General features: G+C 44.5%; 1 protein-coding gene across 1 annotated transcript in view; it reads right to left on the reverse strand.

The window, feature by feature from the left end:
* Window positions 1-19,376, reverse strand: part of ANO2 (anoctamin 2) — a 338,133-nt gene that overhangs the window by 243,317 nt on the left and 75,440 nt on the right. Inside the window, exon 4 of the mRNA XM_027074096.2 lies at window positions 12,245-12,343. Within this exon, the coding sequence (XP_026929897.1) occupies window positions 12,245-12,343 (99 nt within the window). The remainder of the gene's footprint in view (window positions 1-12,244; window positions 12,344-19,376) is intronic.

The raw sequence follows: 19,376 nt of genomic DNA on the forward strand, positions 1-19,376 counted from the left end.
TTTTTCTTCTGTGGGTGCCTCTCAGCTCATACAGCTCTCTAACTTCTGAGTCTTCACCATGCCAAAGCCAATGGAGCCAAGACCAGTGTGGTCACCACTGAATCACCTGCCCTCAGCAGAGTATAGTGATACTCAATAGGTATCCATTGGATGGATGGATGGATGGATGGATGGACGGACAGATGGACAGACGGACAGATGGGTGGATGCATGGGTGAGTGGGTGCGTGGATGGGTGGGTAGATGAAAAATGGGCCTTCCAAAAGGCTAGGACCCCCTATATACAACCTAGCCCCATTCCAGCTACAGTTAGACTTTTCCCAAATGTTTTTTGGCAACTGAAGGGGCAACTGAAAACCCAGAGCAGGAATGGATAATATGGTACATGTGCTGCCAGCCCCACCCATGTAGACAGCGCTATGGGATGACAGGAATCCTTTTTAATGTCCTCAAATGGGCCTCAGAGCCCACTCAGCATCAGTCTGTATCCAGTTGCCACCACAAATTAGGTCTGGTATGTGTGACCCATTCTTTCATTCATTAACACATACTGGTTTCATGCCTCTCTATTCCATGCCCCTTCTAGGTGCTACCTGTATCACAAAGCCAAATCCTTGCCCTCATGGAGCTTCCAGTGTAGTGTGGACACAGATAATCAAACAAGAACACAAATACATGACTCAGGAGCCGGTGGTACTGTTAGAGAAAAAACAAGAGAAGGGCATAGAGAGTTGCTGGGAGCATGCCTCACAGAGGGTGGACAGGGAGGACTGTCCGAGGAGGGGACATATGAACAGAAATCCCAGTGAAGTGAGGGAGTGAATTCTGTGGGTAGATAGAGGTCTTCCAGGCAGAGGGAAGAGCAATCAGAGAGTCCCTGAGATAGAAAAAGGCTTGGCATTCTGGAGGAAGAACAAGGAGGCCAGTGAGGCTGGAGCAGAGCCAGCAAGTAGGAAGACGTAGGAAATAAATTTCTGTATCAGAGGCAGCAGATGTGGCATCCATTCAGAGTCCCTGACATAGACATTATTATTCCTGGCCCCTCTCTGATCAATTCCCCTTTAATGCCTACTGCAGGAACCACAAAACACCCTCAGGTTGGACCCTGCCCCAGCCATGGCACACATCAGTGGCCCCACTCTGCCTTTATACTCAAGTGTACATCCTTGGGCTTTTGTTGGTGCAGTGCTGGTAAATGTTTACCAACTAATGGAGAGGCTGTTGATTTATAACCTTTGTGGATTTCTATGGTATAAACAGTGCCCACCATGGCCATTTTCAAGCTATCAATAGTTTAACCACTACCTTGCAAAATTCCTGAAAAAGTAACAATCAGATCTCGACAGGTGTTATGAGCCAACATGTCACTGACCCCAGTTCTTACTGGGTAAGAAGAGCTCCGCCCATGAGCCCCAGGTGCCAGAAGCTGACTGCCTCTGCCTGCTTCTCCACCTCTCCCCTTCTGCTCACTCTTTCCCATACAACCTCAGGAGCAGCCATGGCCAAGCTGGAAGAGCACCCACATATCCCAGTTACTCAGGACAGTCCTGGCATAATCACTGGGAGCTCTTCCACCCTCAAAGAGCCCTACTTTGGGTGATAAATTCAATGGTCAACCTATCCACTGCCCTCCAGCACCAGGTCCCAGCCAACCCCAGTATGGCACATGTTACCCCAGTTCAGAGAGACATGACTCTAGGCTTTAACAAAAGAAAGCCACCACTTCTATTTCCTTTTTTTTTTAACATTTATTTATTTTTGAGACAGAGAGAGAGCATGAACACGGGAGAGTCAGAGAGAGAGGGAGACATAGAATCTAAAACAGGCTCCAGGCTCTGAGCTGTCAGCACAGAGCCCGATGCGGGGCTCGAACTCACGGACCGCGAGATCATGACCTGAGCCAAAGTCGGACGCTTAACCGACTGAGCCACCCAGGCGCCCCTATTTCCATTTTTTAACCATGAGTCTTAAAATAACTTACTACAACAATTCAAAAACACTTCCCATAACATTTTCATATATTCTTCACCGTTTTTGAGCCCTGAGTCAGACTTATCCACTAACAGACCAACACTAGGTCTGCCAGGTCCATATGGTCTCACCAGGCCCATATGCATGTCTAGAACATGGCCATATGCCATCTCAGGTTCCTCACTCAAACCACAGCACTTAGGTGGCATCAATTATTTTATTTCTATTTTTGAAAATGAGAAGCATTACCTAAAACAAAAAGGAATAAAAAGCTGCATTCTTTCCAGCCTATTTAAATACCAATCAAAGAGCATGCACCGAAAAGCCCATAAAGATATCAAATATAAACCCTACTCTTTCAGCTGTACCTCCATTAAAAACAAATGTCTGGGACCAGAAAATGGCAACATGGGGCAAGGCCTCACCTACAGCCAACCCTATGTAAACACCAACAGTTCTGGTTCATTTAAAAATTACTGCTGATAATAATAAAAAGAAATCTGCCCTGAAAGGCATCTTGAAGGCTGAGTAGACAGTGACCCTTCTCCCTGTGACCAGGAATCTACAAGTTCTCCATCCTCAACAAAGCTCATTGGGTTTTTCCTGCTTTTTACTTTCTGGTCACCAGAGAGGATTCACTAAACTATCAAAATAGCCCCAAAGAGTAATTAGCTCACCACCTGATGAAGGACAGAGTTGGTCTGAATGAGGAGGGAAAAGAATGTTCTGGAAGATCACATGAACTATACACAGCTGTGAGCTAAAAGTCCTGCTATTACACTGTAGATCACAGCTGCAAGAAGACCCTGGGGCTGGGGGAGCAAGGATAATCTGGCATCAATCAGCCAATCAATCTGATATTTACTGAGCATCTATTATTTATATAACACGAAACTAGAGTTTGCAGGGAATACACAGGAAACACAAACTATAGTTCTCAGAGGGGGAGTGGGGATGTGGCACCTTAGGAGGCACAAGAGTAAGAAGGAAAAACTAACAAATGAGAAAAATCCTGACTATAGGTTGACTAAGAATCCACTTAAGGAATAAAGGAGGGTCTATGAGGGAAGTGAGATTTGGGCTGGGATGCAAAGAATGTGTTTCTTTATTGTTTATTGTGTATTTAGAGAAGATGGGGAGATCATTCTAGGACCAGAGGCAAATATTTAAAGCATGTGAAAAGTTTCCAGGCCCTGGAAGAGAGAGTAAAGTACTCTCCTCTTGACAAGAGTCTAAATCAGGGAGCTCAATGTAGGCTCCACAGAGAGGCATGGGCAAGAGAACTCAGAGAAAACCCAGTGACATTACCAGGCTCGAGGATAAAGGGCAGCCCCAGATACAGAGTAGGGATCCACATGCTAAGTGTACTACCTCATTCAGCATACAACTTGAAGAAGTGACAGATGTGGGACAATTTTACTCTGAGATATTTGGACACAATCAGAGTGTGAATGACCCCACAGAAGTCCCTCAGCTAACATCAACAATGGGGAAAGAATGAACAAATTCATTAACTGTCACTTGGCTGATGTGTGGACCCAAACATTTTAAAGCTATGACAGAGAAGTTAGGGTCCAACCTCCATACTTTACAGATGAGAAAGCTATCATCCAGGACTGCTAAGTAACTCACTGTTCCAGTCCCAGGCAATGACAAGAGAAAAATTCTGATGTGTTACCTGTCCCAGCCCAGAGGTATGTAATCTGGGATGGAGTTTCCCAGGGTATGTTCTGCAGATCACTGGTTCCCCAGGATTCCTAGGAACATACCTATGAACAACCTATGAGTGTTCAGAGGGAAAGAGTTAAAGTGGAACCTCGCTCTTAGACTAAGAGTCTTCTTAGAACTTTTAATTGGTCAGAAAAACTTAATAATTAGTGTTTCTAAAGTCTGTTAGACCATGAATTATTTTTATTTTTATTATTTTTTGATTTGAGAGACAGAGAACAAGTGAGAGGGGTAGGGAGAGAGAGAGAAAGTCTTAAGCAGGCTTCACACTCAGCACAGAGACTGACGCAAGACTCAATCCCATGACCCTGGGATCATGACCTGAGCCAAAATCAAGAGTCAGATACTCAACCAACTGAACCACCCAGGCACCCCAGACCATGATTCAAAAAAAAAAAAAAAAAAAAAGACCACTGGTTCTAGAGTATAGGCTCTGAGAAATGATGTTCTAGACCATGCTAGCCCAAGCTTCAATTTGGACGTTTCAGTAAAGTGAAGTAGGAGCACAGCTTTGCAGTCAGAAAGAAATGAGTCTAACCCCTTCATGCCAGGTGACCTTAGGGAAGCTTATTAACCTCTCTGAACCTGTTTCCTCATCTATAAAATGGAGCTAAAGCTAGTCTTACCACATATTGTTGTGAGGATAAAAACAAAAAGCATGTAATGCTCTTATCAAAGAACACAGCGCATAAGAAGCATTAGCTACATTTAAAACTCAATTTAATTATTTATCAACTTATATCTCTGGTTATAAGTTCTTTTATTTTCAGATATTTTGAGTGATATTATTGAGAGTGGTTTTACTACCTTTCTCCTCAAAGCCAACCATAAGAATTATGAAATATGGGCAACCTTTAAAACACGCTAACAGACTTTATCCTTATTTACCCCTTATCAAGGAAGAAAGAAGCTTTCACCTAATCAAACCAACAATTATCTTTGGGAACAGAAGTATAAGTGGGGAAATAATTGCTGAATTGAAAAGCAGCTCTTAGCCACACTGGGTCTCCTTCCACCATGCGTGCTAAGATGAGCCCCTTCCAGTCTCTTCGGATTTCATTAAAGCAAAAGCAGAACATGAAACAGACACAGACATGGTGAGGTCATGAAGGAGGATGCTTGCAAAAAGGCTCCTCCAGAGGAGTCCACAGCCCAGCATCAAGGAATGAACAAGGCTACTTCAAGCAACCTTAGAAAATGCCAAGTGGATTCCTGGGATACAGAGCAAACCACAAGCCTACCTGAGACCCACGTCTTGGATCATTGGCTTGTTACTTCCTGCCCAGAGGAAGAGTATACTCATTCCCCAGGGCTGTAATAACAAACTACCACAAAGTGGGTGGCCTGAAACAGCAGAAATGTATGCTCTCACAGATGTGAAAGCCACAAGTCTGGAATTGGGCTGCCAACAGGCCTCCACCCCCTCTGAAGGTTCTAAGGGGAAAACCTTCCTTAGGTTCTGAGGGCCCCAAGCATTCACCTTGGCTTGGAGCTGCATTCCTCCATTCACAGCCTTTGCCTTCACCTGGTCTTCTTCCCTGTGTGTCTGTGGATCTCAATTATCTTTCAGCCAATAATTGGATTTGGGCCCACCCAACATCCAAGATGATCTTATCTTGAGATCCTTACCTAATTCTATCTGCAAAGACCCTTTTTCCAAATAAGATCGCATTCATAAGTTCCACAGTTAGGGCTTGGATACCTATTTTTGGACACACTATTCATACCACTACAAAAAAGGATTATGGACCTTAAAAGCACAAGCACTTGTGATGGCTAATTGTATGTGTCAACTTGACTGGCCACGGGGTGCCCAGATATTTGGCCAGCATTCTGAGTGTGTTTGGAGGGTGGTTTTGGGATGAGATTAACAATTTGAATGGATACACTGAGTAAAGCAGTTTGCCCCCCTAATGTGGTGGCCCTCCATCCGATCAGTTGAAAGCCTCAATAGAACAAAAAGGTTGACTAAGAGGGAACTTCTCCTGCCTGCTTGTTTCAGCTGGGACATTGATTGTTTTTTTTTTTTCCTGCCCTCAGACTGGAACTGAAATGGGCTCTTCTTGGGTCTCCAACCTGATGGGCATTTGGACTAGAACTTATACCATTAGCTCTCTTGGGTACCATAAATCAGCTTACCATAATCACTTGGAACAATTCCTCATAATAAATATAACACACACACACACACACACACACACACACACACACACACACACACGTCTTATTGGTTCTATTTCTCTGGAGGAACCTGATTAATATAAGCCTCACCTCTAGATAACTAAGAAGCAAGAAGTGCTGTGGTCCTGACTGGGCAGAGTACCTGAAACTGGCTGGACACCATAAGCCAGAGGGAGAGTCTTCCCGTGGAGCTTTTGCAAAACCACAGTTACCAAATCAGAATCTCTAGAGAGGCAGTAGCAGGTATCTGAGAACAACTTCTAATAATTTATAAGGCTTAATGGAATTAATATCTTCCTCTAAGGGGCCATTGAGCTAACCAAAATGCCAAGTTTCTTTGCTTTTAAGATGAAATTCTAATAGTTCAGTGTGGTAACACCAATTTCTTAAGGCATTTATATATATTTTCAGTTAATGAAAATCAAATGAACTATTCTTTAATAAATGCAGTTTGGTAGATAAAAGAGATCTCAAACCAAGGATTCCATGGAGAGACTTAAAAGATGAATGATATTTCTGCTCTTTTCTCTTTAGATCATTGACTCACCAGAAATTTCCACACATTACTTTGTACTACAATCCACCTTGCACTGCAGTTTAACGTGGCAACCTCAGCTTTTATCCAAAAGCAGTTAAAAGATTGCTATGAAAAGAACATTCCAGCACTTTATATGAACTCATTACTAAAAATACGTCCCTTATATTGTTTCTGTCCTTTACATTGCAATTATACTTTAACCACAGGAAAAAGTTTGTGTCCTCTGACAAAACAGATGGCTCATCTCCATGGATTACATGAACCACAGTCCTTCCTTCCTTGGCTACCAGGAAGCTCAAAGGGAAATCTGTCACACTTGCATTAATCACTCTTATTTTTTCATTTCTACTGTCATCATTTCCCCTGCACTTCCTTACTGTCCCCCAATCACAGGGTTCTTTTCTATTTACCCTTTGTTAAAAAATGATCCCTTTGTATTTATGATTTTGCTTGTAACCCGTCAAAATCCTGTTTTGCAAAATAGGGTAAGATATGAATCAACCCCAGATTCATGGGGGCAAAGCCAATAGTGAAACTCAAGTCTCCTTTTGCCACATCTGCTGTCTATCCCTGGAAATGGGCGCCTTCAAGACCTCCCTCCTGCACTGCGGGGCTGAGCAGTCTTCCTGCTGACTCTCCCAGGGACTGCACCACAGGTCTCACACATGCAACCATTATGTTTAGGGACACCCCAAGGAGCCATGCTCTAGGAAACAGAAATCCCCCAGCACACAGTGCAAAGGCCATCTGTTCCCGCCTCTCCCCAGACTCTATGTCTGGGCTTCTGGCTGCCGTCGCAGGTTTAAGGAACTGGGTCCAGTTTCCCCCAACGCTGCAGATGCTGGCTGTGAAGGGAAACAGCAGGAAAGAGTCGGCCGATTCATTGCCGACTGTGCCGCCCTATTCACATCACATATGAACAACAACGACAACAGTAAAAGTACCCGCTATCATGTGTTGTGTGTGCCTCTATGCTAGACATCCGATATCATCACCACTCCTTTCAACAGCCTGCCACGACATTTATTACTCCTGTTTTGGAGATGAGGCTTGCTCTAAGCCTGCTTTCCTAAAAAGATATAACTTGCTGGAAGTTAACAGCATCTCCTTGCCTGCGAAGGACTCATAAGCTAATGCCCTCATAGGCTTCTGGGAACAGCAAAAGTAGCCCCTGCAATATCAGTCTCTCTACTCAAAACAGCTACATAAATTTTGACAGATAGGACAAAAGTGATTTTCACCCACCCCAAGCATATCACTTCTTCCAAATTTGGTGGATTCTGGCTAGATTAATATGACCTCATGGACAAGAATGGACTCCGTTACCTCCCCCTTGTCTGTTTCCAGCCTTGTCTCTGTTGCAGGAAGCACTTGGAGAGTCAGTGAACGTAAGGGGTAATAGAGGGGGGGAATGTTCGTTCATATGGACAAAAGGCGAATGAGGGAGAAACATAAATGTTGAGCGCAATCTAGAAGGCCCATTTTGGTAATGAGCAGAGGTGAGAAGGCACCCATTTCAAATCTTCCCAGGCTACCCCGGGGCCAAAGGCCAGGCCTCCCCACCCCCTTCCTGTGCACGGAGGTTGAGTGTCCCTCACAAAATGCTGGCTCTTCTGTTGTTGTTCTTGGAAAACAAATGTTTCCTTCCAAGATCCCCCTCCTGGTTAATATCTGTGTTCAGGACTCTGAGTCCCTAGACACGTTACTATGGATTTGTCCAGGTTTGGAGATCTTGATTTTGTGATTTCCTCCCCATCTTCCTGGTCTCTCCAGACCCTGCTGAGTTATGATACAAACCTCCACCGGCCCGGAGGATGCTCAACTGATCCCACGCCGTGCCTCAGCCTTCCTCCACGTTCCCCCCGCCACCAGGATGTGGCTCTCTGCAAACGTAGTTTATTCTCATCGTAGTCACTTCCCAAACCCACTAAAACAGGAGGAAAACGCCAGTGGCCCCCATGCTAACCTTGCACAGATTTCCCTGCCTCATCCTCCCTGTCCATGCCTCTGGGTATAGCCCCCACCTCCACCCCTGTGATCAGGTTCTGTCAGACTGATTTTGAAAAACATGCATCCTACCCTGCCTACCAAGTTATACCTCCTCTCCTGCTTATGACATCCCCTGTGAGGTCAGCCACTGCATCCTATGACTACAAAGAAGATCAGGGCCATGTGGCTGGACCCACAGAAGGATGACACACAGTTCACCTGTGTCAAGTATGGGACCCAGAAACTTTGGGGAGAAGTTCCTTCTGTTATATCTGCAGCCTTCCAGGAGCCACCACCTGGCTTTGCTCTCCCCAGACTCCTTGCCCCATCGTATTTGCATATAGATCTGTGCTGTGCTAATGAGTTGCCATTTGAGATAGTGTTTTACTCATGCTTTGATGTCTGCGTATGTGCATTCCTGATGAGCCCTTTGTAAACTCTCTCAGAGCATGGATTATTTCTGTGCCCTTCAGTGTCTCTCCAAAGACCCCCTACAGGTCCTCCATCAGTGTTGGCTGCAGTGAAGCTGGCTGGGTCGGGGAAGGGCTAGGAATCGAGAATGCACATAAAAATATTTGAGCACACAGACACAATGATAAACTCCTACACTTCCATAGCACCAGTTAGGAGTTAGAGTCTTACAACACCCTTTTAAGAAAAAATAGGGCATGTATTATTATAGCCTATATCATAGATGAGGAAACTGGGGCTCAGTCACGAAGTGACATCCCCAAGTCACACAGCAAATAAACATGGAACCAAGGCTAGAAGTCTGGTCTTCTAGACCCTACCACAGTCTCTACCACCCTCAGCCTCTAAAAGGAAAAGGAAGGGGGTGGGGACAGCCTGACTGTGCATCAACCAATGAATGGATACAGAAGATGTAGTATGTGTACACAGTGGAATCTTACTCAGCCATGAGAAAAAAAGAATTCCTGCCATTTGCAACATAGATGAACCTTGAGCACACTATGTTAAGTGCAATGAAAGCAGAAGAAAAAATACTGTACTATGTAATATCACTTATATGTGGAATCTAAGAAGCCAAACCTATAAAAACAGAGAGTAAAATGGTGGTTACCAGGGAATGGAGTGGGGGGATAAAACAGCTGCTGTTTAAAGGGTACAAACCAGTAACAAGTAGTAAATAAGCCATAGAGATTTAAGGCACAGTAGAGTGAATATAGACAACAATGTTGTACTATAACCAGAGACTAGAACTTAATTATTCCAACTGCCAAAAAGAAAGAATAATTATGTAACAGTGATACAGGTGCTAATTACCTCTACAATGGCAATCATATTACAGTATATAAATGTGCCCAACTTACATGTTGTATGCCTTATATTTACACAAGGTTATGTCAAATATATTTGATTTCTTTCAAAATGCAAAAAAAAAAAAAAAAAGACAAAGAAGGAGGGAAACTCAGAGATGGCTGCACTGTAATATATCCTTGCCCTAATCATTCCAACTACAAATTCAAGTGCAGGTACTACCCAAACTATAGATGGTAGTTCCAACAGGCTAAGCGTATGGGGACACATGACTCTGCAGGAAAATAGGTCATTTAAGCAGATCTATGCTCTCACAGGTATGAGCCTATGCAAGGACAAGCAGAGACCAGGGGCAGGCATTACTTGGGGGCTGAGTCTGGGAATGAGGAGGAGAGGAAGGTAGTAGAGAAACGAGAGGTATGGTAGGATGTCCCAAGAACAGAGAGGGAGGCAAGGAAAAGGCACCAGGAGAGAGAGGTACAAGGGAGAGGGAAGAAGGATGGCAAGGAGAGCAAAGAAGACACAAAAAGGGGAAAGAAGCATACACGCTTCTTCTGTGTCTCTGGCTTCCCTGCTATTAGGAGCATCTTGGGAGACAGAAGCCATAGCATGGGCTTTGGAGTTTTGCTCACCTTCTTTCCAAGGATCAGCCAGCAGAGAGAAAGTTAGAAGCCAGAAGAAAGAGAAGTGAAACGGTTAGCCAGGTTGTGACACCACCAGAGGGAAGCAGAAGCCTCCATCCAAGACTGATACTTGAGGCATGTTGCCAGCAAACCAGGAAATCCTCTAATCATCTATGGAGGAGGAGTGGAGGTCCACAATAAAGATGGCGCCTGCGTTCGAGGACAATGGGATTAGGAGCAAGAGGTCCAAAACTAGGAGACAATGCAGCAGTGCAAATGAAGGGACAAAGGCCCTGGTATGGTCCTTGTGAAAACAAGACACTCAGGCAGGTGACCCCAAAACATTTACTTCTTTTGGCAGAATATCTGTAGCTGATATTCACGTCTGTGTTTGTTCATTGTTTGTCATGTGTCCACCTGCCACGAAGGTATCGTCTGTCTTAATAAACCTATAAAAACAGAACCCACAGACTTTACCCTCTTGAGTAGGGGATTCATGAGGGTAGCAAACATGTTGGTATTTGGTGAGTGAATTTTGATGGGGACGGTCGATCTATTGGTAGGGAAGACGGTATAAGCACAGACAATGACGTTGATCAAAATGGTGCTGCTGACTCTAAGGATAGTGATGAGAATGAAGACGGTGATAAGGCAGGTGGTGACAGTGGCAGTGCAGAAAGCAACAGACATGCAGTTCTGTTCCTGATGGGGGTGGAAATTCTGGTGATGGTGGTCAGAATGAGGAAAACGATCTCTGCAAAGTTAGGTCACCACTTATGAAATACTTTGTGTGTGTGTGTGTGTGTGTGTGAGAGAGAGAGAGAGAGAGAGAGAGAAAGAGAGAGAGAGAGAGAGAAAGGAGAGAGAGAGAGAGAGAGAGAGAGAGAGAGAGAGAGACAGGGAGACAGAGACAAAGAAACCGAGAAAGAGAAAGAGAGATATCATCTATAAATCACTCATTAGACTAGAGTAGCATGTGCCCCAGAACCCTTCCTAGAGAAACATCACAAGGGGCCAAAGTCAACAGCCACTGTTTTCTCCTAAAATGCCTAACAACAACAACAACAACAACAAAAAAGAATAGTAAATCTGTGGACACTTTTCCTTTCTCTTTGGAAATGTTCGCTGGATTTTGTTATACACGGAGAAGCTCACCTAAGAATTCCCTGGGGGAATTTTGAAATTATACATAAACTATACTACTGAAAGGAACCTCAAAACTCATCTGAACTGTGTGGTTCTCAACCCAAATATACATCAGAACCTCCTGAGGATTTTTTTCTTCACAATATTGGTGCCAGAACCTCATTCCATACCAACCACCTGAATCAAAATCCCAGAGTTGGGAGGCTGGCATGACATTCTAAAAACATTCCCCAGATGGTTTTCTTTTAATCAACTCTCCTGATTAAGAACCTTCTATTTTACAGAGGAGACCAGCAAAAGCCACCACACAATACTTAGTGGTAGAGTCACAACCAGAATAGGGATCTTTGCAGCAAGTTCGGAGCTATTCTCCCTGCAGGCTGCCTACCCAGTCCACATGGCTTGCTGTCTGCTCTCATTGCTACACCTGGTCTTAAAAAAAAAAAAAAAAAAAAAAAATGCCTGGAAGTGTCAGGACCTCAAGAAGAGGGAGAGAGGAAGTATAACAGAGAAACCAAGAATCTGGACCAGAGCAATGTCTGGCTTCCCATGAAGCACATCCCAGGGGGAGCTCCAAGGTGAAGGGACATCCCAAACCCGGCCCCTCTCTGCACCCAAACTTGCTTTCCCACCCCACCCACATCACTGCCCCATACTTAGGGTCCCTAGGGAGGCAAGAGCAATTTCAACTCCACAAACCCTCATCCCCCAAACCCTGGCCTTGTTCCCACACTATTGCCAGCCAGCCCACCCTCCGGAGGCCCCCAAACCCAGAAGAAACATGCTCATACTTTCTTGGTGGGGACTTTGATCTTCAAGAACTCTGCCTCTCTGGCCAGCACCTGCCACGGGGCGTGTATCCGGACAAAGATGGATCCCTGGCTTTTACTCTGCAAGGTACAAAGGAAGAAGAAATGGAAACACTTAGAAGGACATAGCTTAAATTCCTGTTTCCCTAGCTCTCCCAAACTAGAAGCCCCGACCTGGCATTTCTTCAGTTTCTGGTGTTTGTTCTCTTTAACAAAACACCAGGGTCCTGTCCCCTCCTGCCCCTATCTAGTCACCAGCTCTGTTCCAGAAGGGCCCTCATCAAAAACCACAGGGTAATGTTCCCAAAGTGTGGTCCCTGGAGGCTTGGTGGCTTCAGAAGAAAAGAAGAATTAAAACAAGTATGTTCCCAAGATTTGAAACATAAGCAATTACGATTTTTGCAAAAACCCTATTATAGTCTTCATAACAAGTAGGGAGTTTACCTTTGCTAGCATTCAGTGAACAGCCTGCAACTCACCCCATTCACCTATTTGTGCTCTATCATGCTGGGTCATAGCCTCAAATGACAAAAGTGGCTCACCTAAGCCCCAAAGTAAGCATACAAATAATAATGTAAACAGGGCGCCTGGGTGGCTCAGTTGGTTAAGCATCTGACTTCGGCTTAGGTCATGATCTCACAGTTCGTGGGTTCAAGTCCCGCATCAGGCTCTGTGCTGACAGCTCAGAGCCTGGAGCCTGCTTCGGATTCTGTGTCTCCCTTTCTCTCTGCCCCTTCCCAGCTCTCTCTCTCTCTCTCTCTCTCTCTCTCTCTCTCTCTCTCAAAAATAAATAAACATTAAAAAAAATTTAACAGTAATTATAATGTAAACAGTACAATGTAAAATGACATCATCAACATAAACCATGAACAGGGCTCCAGTGTGAATGTGGAATATGAATCTATGACCCAGGACAAGGAATTCCATGAGTATATAGACTTCACCCAAAAAATAAAAGGAAAGGAAATGCAGTGATGAGCATCTGAAATTTAGGTCATATTGATTTAGTAATCCACTTGGCCCTGGCTACAATGTGTGTGATAAAAACTGGTCAGGGGGTCCCTGGGTGGCTCAGTTGGTTAAGCGTCCGACTTTGGCTCAGGTCATGATCTCACAGTTTGTGGGTTTGAGCCCCGCATCAGGCTCTATGCTGACAGTAAGAAGCCTGCTTGGGATTCTGTCTCTCCGTCTCCCTCTCCCTCCCTCTCTCTCTCTCTTTCTCTCTCTCTCTCTCTCTCTCTCTCTCTCTCTCTCTCTCTCGTTCTGCCCCTCCCCTGCTAGCTCTCTCTTTCTCTCTCTCTCTCTCTCTCAATAATAAATAATAAACATTAAAACATTTTTGATCAGATTATGATGTCAAGCCATCAGTTTCTCCCCATCTTCAAATAAAACCTCAAAATTTTTTCAAAACAAACACAAAAAGAAAACAACTACCTCTGACCTTAATTCAATTAGTTTTGTCACTAAAGAATGAAAGGAAACCAAAACAAGTCAGAAAAATGGGCAAAAGCGCCATTATTGGTGAGAAGCTTCTAAAACCACCTGCAGAGTTCATTACAAACGCGGTGTTCGCAGAGAAAGCATAGCAAGCAGACAGCACCATGCCTTCATTGGATGACCGCCAGAGATCCCCTAAAACCCGTGCACTGTGGTGGGAAGATGCTGGTGTGCTGGCCAGCCTGCTACTGATGTCAGGGGGCAGCGTGGGAATCAGGTCCTAGTGAGTGTGCTCCACAGACAGACATGCTTGTAGCTTCTTGACCCCCTAGGCCCCCTGAGGCTTCTACTGAATTAGGGTGTATTTTGTGAAGCAGGAAGCACGGAGACCAGTACTGAGAAGACACCAACTCTGCGTGCGACAAAGGTATTCCCGCTCACGTAAAAGGTGTCCCCTTTGAAAATCATTCCCCAGCTTCATTCATAAAGACCAGCTGGTGTTCATCAATCCACTCTCTGGTCTTGGTTTTGTGTTGAAGATAACAGTGGAAGCCATTCACATCCAGCCTCTTACCATCGGCTTTTCCAGTGTGCTAGGCAGAGAAACAGGTAGCAAACCAGAAGACTGCGCTCCCCATTGAAGTATATGGACTACCGACGGTGCTCACAGGACAATGGAGAAGATAAAGAGACACTTTATGGTGTTCAGAATGCAAGTGAAGACTATCTCTATGATTCTGAATGGTGGGCGCACAATACATTCAGTAATTCACATACCCAGAACCTACTCCCCACTTTGGGGATGAAAGCTTATGATTTAAAAAAGGAGAAGAAGGAAGAAGAAATGAAGATTTTGTATGAAGACTGAACCATGGTATGAAAGTCTTGGAGGGTCCAGAGTTTGCAAACACCTGAAAATAAGAGCCATGGCCGTGATGCGTATTTACTGAGCGCATATCATGTGCCAGCACAGAGCCAAACAGTCATGTGTTTTAGAACAAAGAAGATGTACGGCCACACCGTCAGGCAGGGACTATCACCTGTCTCTCTTTTACAGTTGAGGAAATCAAGACAGGGAAAATTTAAATAATTTGTCCAAAGTTACACAGATAGTGTGACAAAAAGGTATTCGGATCAAAGCAGTCTATGCCCTACCTGATGACTTTCTTGGCCATGGAGGCAGACATAACACACTACTGGGCAAAGTGAACAGCCACCTCCAAGAGCTGTAGTAGAGCATAAAGACACACTTTTCAGACTAAAGTCAAATCAAAGGATGGATAAGGAGTATACAAGGCAGTCCTAAGATAAACACTCAACCTTCCGGCTTCCACGGATGACATAGTTCTGACCAAACACTGGCAGTGGCTTTCAGTAAGGAATCTCCTCAATCTCCATGTCTGTCTGTGGTTACACTATCCAGGAGTACTAGACAGAGTTATCAATCACTTGCTGCTACTTCAAACTGTAATTTAAGCTTTTCTAACTTAGTGAAAATGAAGGGTAAGAAAGAAAACCACCTGGGAAGCTGACCTGCACCCCCAGCTCTCCATCACGGCCCCAGAAAAGATGTTTGTGGTGAAAGGCAGTGAACAGTACCATCCTTCTTACTGAGATGAAATCATGACTATTATTGATTTTAATACATGATGTTTTGTCTTTATTTTTAAATTGCGATGAATGGTTTTTTGTTTTTTGGTTGTTTTTTTTGTTTTGTTTTTTTTTTTAGAGAGAGAAAGAGAGAGCGCAAGCAAACAGAGGGAGCAGACAGAGAGACTCCTAAGCAGATTCCACACTCAGCACAGGGCCCAATGTGGGGCTCGATCCCACAACCCTGTGATCATGACCTGAGCCAAAATCAAGAGTCAGACGCTCAACCTATTGAGCCACCCAGGCGCCCCTGTGATGAATGCTTTTTTTGAAAGTTTGCATAGAATTGGTAGCTCAAGTGTGCACTGAAGTGGCTACAGATGTTCAAAGTTTGAGGAAGGAATGAGAAAGCAAGGGTCAAATCTCATGACCTTGGTGGCAGACTGCTAGCTGTCCCCTGAAAGCCATTATCATCTCCTTCATCCACTTTAAAACTAAGTGTATAGCCATCCAGAATCAAGCCTGTATCTCCCCTGAAGTTAGATGTAACCATAATACTAATCATGAAGCAGCTGCCGGCCACCCTCTTCAAAGACAGTGTGCAGGTTCATCGTCCTCCCTACCCTTGACCTGCTGCCTGGAACATGGAGACAAGCATCTCAGACCTTGAGGTCAAAGTCAAGGCCAGAAACGGCAAAGTATCAAGAGAAAAGCCGAGTCCTAACCTCTCAGAGTGTTGTAACTGCCCTGGCTGTCCCAGGGATTTTTACATGAGACATAAAACTGTTGAGCCCTTGTGATTTTAGAGGGTCTATTAATTGCAGCCCAACCTTTTTGCTCATTGCCTCCAGCAAAGCATACTTCATTCTCCTCAACTGGAACTTGTTTTAAATGAAGATAAAGGCTGGTATGCAATCATGTGGTGCTAACATCCAGTCATGACCCTTTCAGCCCAGGCAATACTGTTACCCTCTCCTAAAAAAGAAAATCACACAGGGTGCCTGGGTGGCTAGGTCAGTTAAGGGTCCGACTTCGGCTCAGGTCATGATCTCATCATGGTTCGTGAGTTCAAGCCCCTCATCGGGCTCTGTGCTGATAGCTCAGAGCCTGGAGCCTGCTTCGGATTCTGTGTCTCCCTCTTTCTCTGCCCCTCCCCCACTCACACTCGGTCTCTCTCTCAAAAATAAATGTTAAGAAAAAAATTTTTTTTAATTAAAAAAAGAAGAAGAAGAAGAAAAGAAAATCCTGGGAGCTGATGTGAAACATTAGCTCGTGTGACTGGCCATGTCTCCTGAAGAAAAACAAATACTTGAAAACCCCTGAGCAGAACCATCCCCAAATGCAGAAGCTCTCTTTAATAACCCAGGAATCTAAAATTGGAGATAAATATAGATTGAGCTTTAAATTAAAAAAAATGGTTTCCTTCTTCTCCAGGCTCAATTGACTTCCATTCTTCCCCATATTTGAATTCTCTCAAGCACAGCAAGGGAGTGGAAAGAGCTTGGGCTTCAGATAAAAACAGATTAAGACTGGAATCCTGGATTTTATAGCTGGAGGACGTTGGACAGCACTGAACCAACGGAGCCTCAGTTTCTTTATCTGAATAAGGATGAGAAATGTTGCAGGTCTGTTGTGAGGATTGAAGACAGTGTGTGAGGTCCCTGCCCCAGGGCCTGGCACACAGGCCATATGAGACGTATCTATGGGCCATGACCATGGTGATTCCCTCCACCCAACTGAAATGACGGCTTTCTGACTGCAGGGACAGCATCTCATGCTTCTTTTGTGTTCCTCAAGCACTTCCCACAGGGCTGGACACATAGGAGATCTTCCCTGAATCTCTGCAGTCAATAGAAAAACTCAGGGAAAACCAGTTCCTGTTCCATTAAAATTGTGACTAAGTAATCCTTGTTTACTGCCCTTGAACTTTTAAAATTATCTACAGGATTTTCAAAATGTCCCATGTGTCCTAAAGGAATTCACAGGTTGAAAATAGAGCACATCTCCAGACTTTGAGGACAATGTCGGAAAACATGACTCTCTGAAATCAACACAAAATTCAACATAAACAGTATATAAAGCTTGCCTACCAGAGCATATAACCCATCTCTGGAAGATATTTTATAAACATATCATCAATGCGAACAGAGGGACTCCCAAATCACATTAGGCAACCAAAATTCAAGTTCATGTAAAACAATCTACAACATGTAATTTGGTTCTGGTCATCAGACAAAGAAGAACCAGTGTCCAAAGACTTCTCTGAGCAAGCACAAGCACATCCATCTTGGGGACGCAACTATCCCAGAGGCAAGAAACGTGAAATATACAACAGAGCCAGAAAATCTCTCCAGCTCAGCTGCAATGTCTTGTGCCACTCCTTTCACTATGGTTCTGTTTTCATAAAACCCTACAAATTCTGTCTGTCCAGCTCCCGGGTGTCAGGGAAAAGGTACCCAAGAAGATGACGCAGGTACTCTGGTCAAAGGAAATGAATAGTATATGTAGGGCTCAATACCATCCATACTTTCAGGCATCCACTGGGGGCTTTGGAAGGTAACCCCATGGATAAGGGGGCCTCCTGTACTCCTCAGTCATAACCTGACTTTTGGTTTTCTAGGTCTCTTTTAAGTTGTGCTGTCAACTTGGTTTCCTAGACCTAGTCACCACTAACTACATTAATGGAGCACAGAGTTCACCAAGCAAAGCAGGTCCCCATCTCTAACCAGTGCCTTGCTTAATCGGCCAGTTTCCCACCCTCTCCCTCCTCCCTTCTTCTCTAAAGTTGCCTAGACAGCAGGCCCAATCAAATGCACCTTCTCTAAGGCACACAGTACCTCTGCCCTCTCCCTGGACTCCAGCCACATAGCCCTTCCCACTGTTCACCAACTGCTCCAGCCAGTGTCCCATTTCAGAACCTGCTTGTAAGCTATTTCCTCCTCTGCAAAGTCCTCCCCACCCTCAGACCTAGCCAACTCCTAACTAGTTCTCAACTAAACATTCCTTCCTCCAGAAGACCTTTTCTGAACCCAGGATTATGCCTGGCCCCCCTCTTGCCTGCATGGCTCCTGTCCTTGTCCTTCATAGCAATGGCCGACATTGCAATCACGGTGAGTAGGTGTTTAATGCTTGCCTTCCTGGCAGACCTTAAGCTCTATGAAGACAAAGAATGTGTCTATCGTGTTGACTGTTTTGTCCTAAGCAGCCAACACAGTACTGACATATGGTAAACACTCACTAAATAAATATCTACTGTAACTTCAACATGCATAGATACCTAGTTCTGCTTAGATCTGTGATTAATTTTTTTAAAGAAGTTTACCTATTTATTTTGAGAGAGAAAGAGAGAGAGAATGAACAGGGGAGGGGCAGGGAGAGAGATTGAGAGAGAGAGAGAGAGAGAGAGAGAGAGAGAATCCCAAGCAGGCTCTGTGCTCCATGCACAGAGCCTTGATGCAGGGCTTGATCCCACAAACCATGAGATCACGAGCTGAGCTGAAATCAAGAGTCGGAGGCTTAACTGACTGAGCCACCCAGGTGCCCCATCCTGTGATTAATTTCTAAAAATTGGCTACCACAGCCCAGAAAGTAACTGGTGACCTTTGGCTCAACCACATTTAAATCTGGTTCTATTCTAAGAGAATAATTCAATTACCCTTAACTGTCATTTCTGAACCGTTTTCTCATGTTAACAACCAAAGTTATTCAAGATTCCACTTGACCAGGAAACTTATGAAAACCTTGCAGGAGGACCTCTCCATTCCTAACAGGAGCCCCCAGCCCTCACTGCATTTGCAGACCACTGCTTCCCTTCCTGGAGGCCTAACCCATCTGCACACATTCATCTGGTGCTCATAAAACACAATCTGAACTGAGCTGGGACCACATAATACCTGGAACCTCTCTGCCTGATAGCATTAAAGGGTACTGTAGTATTAAGGAAAAGAATCAGGGATACCTTGGAAAATAAAAGGGACATCACATGTAAAATCTTTGGTATCTTTACTTGCCAAATATCAGACTTCCATGGTACCATTCAACATCCTCAGCAGAGGATGCATCCAAAGCAGAGCCAGCTGATGGGCAT

Source organism: Acinonyx jubatus, chromosome B4 (assembly GCF_027475565.1).
Source record: "Acinonyx jubatus isolate Ajub_Pintada_27869175 chromosome B4, VMU_Ajub_asm_v1.0, whole genome shotgun sequence".
NCBI classification, from domain to species: domain Eukaryota; kingdom Metazoa; phylum Chordata; class Mammalia; order Carnivora; family Felidae; genus Acinonyx; species Acinonyx jubatus.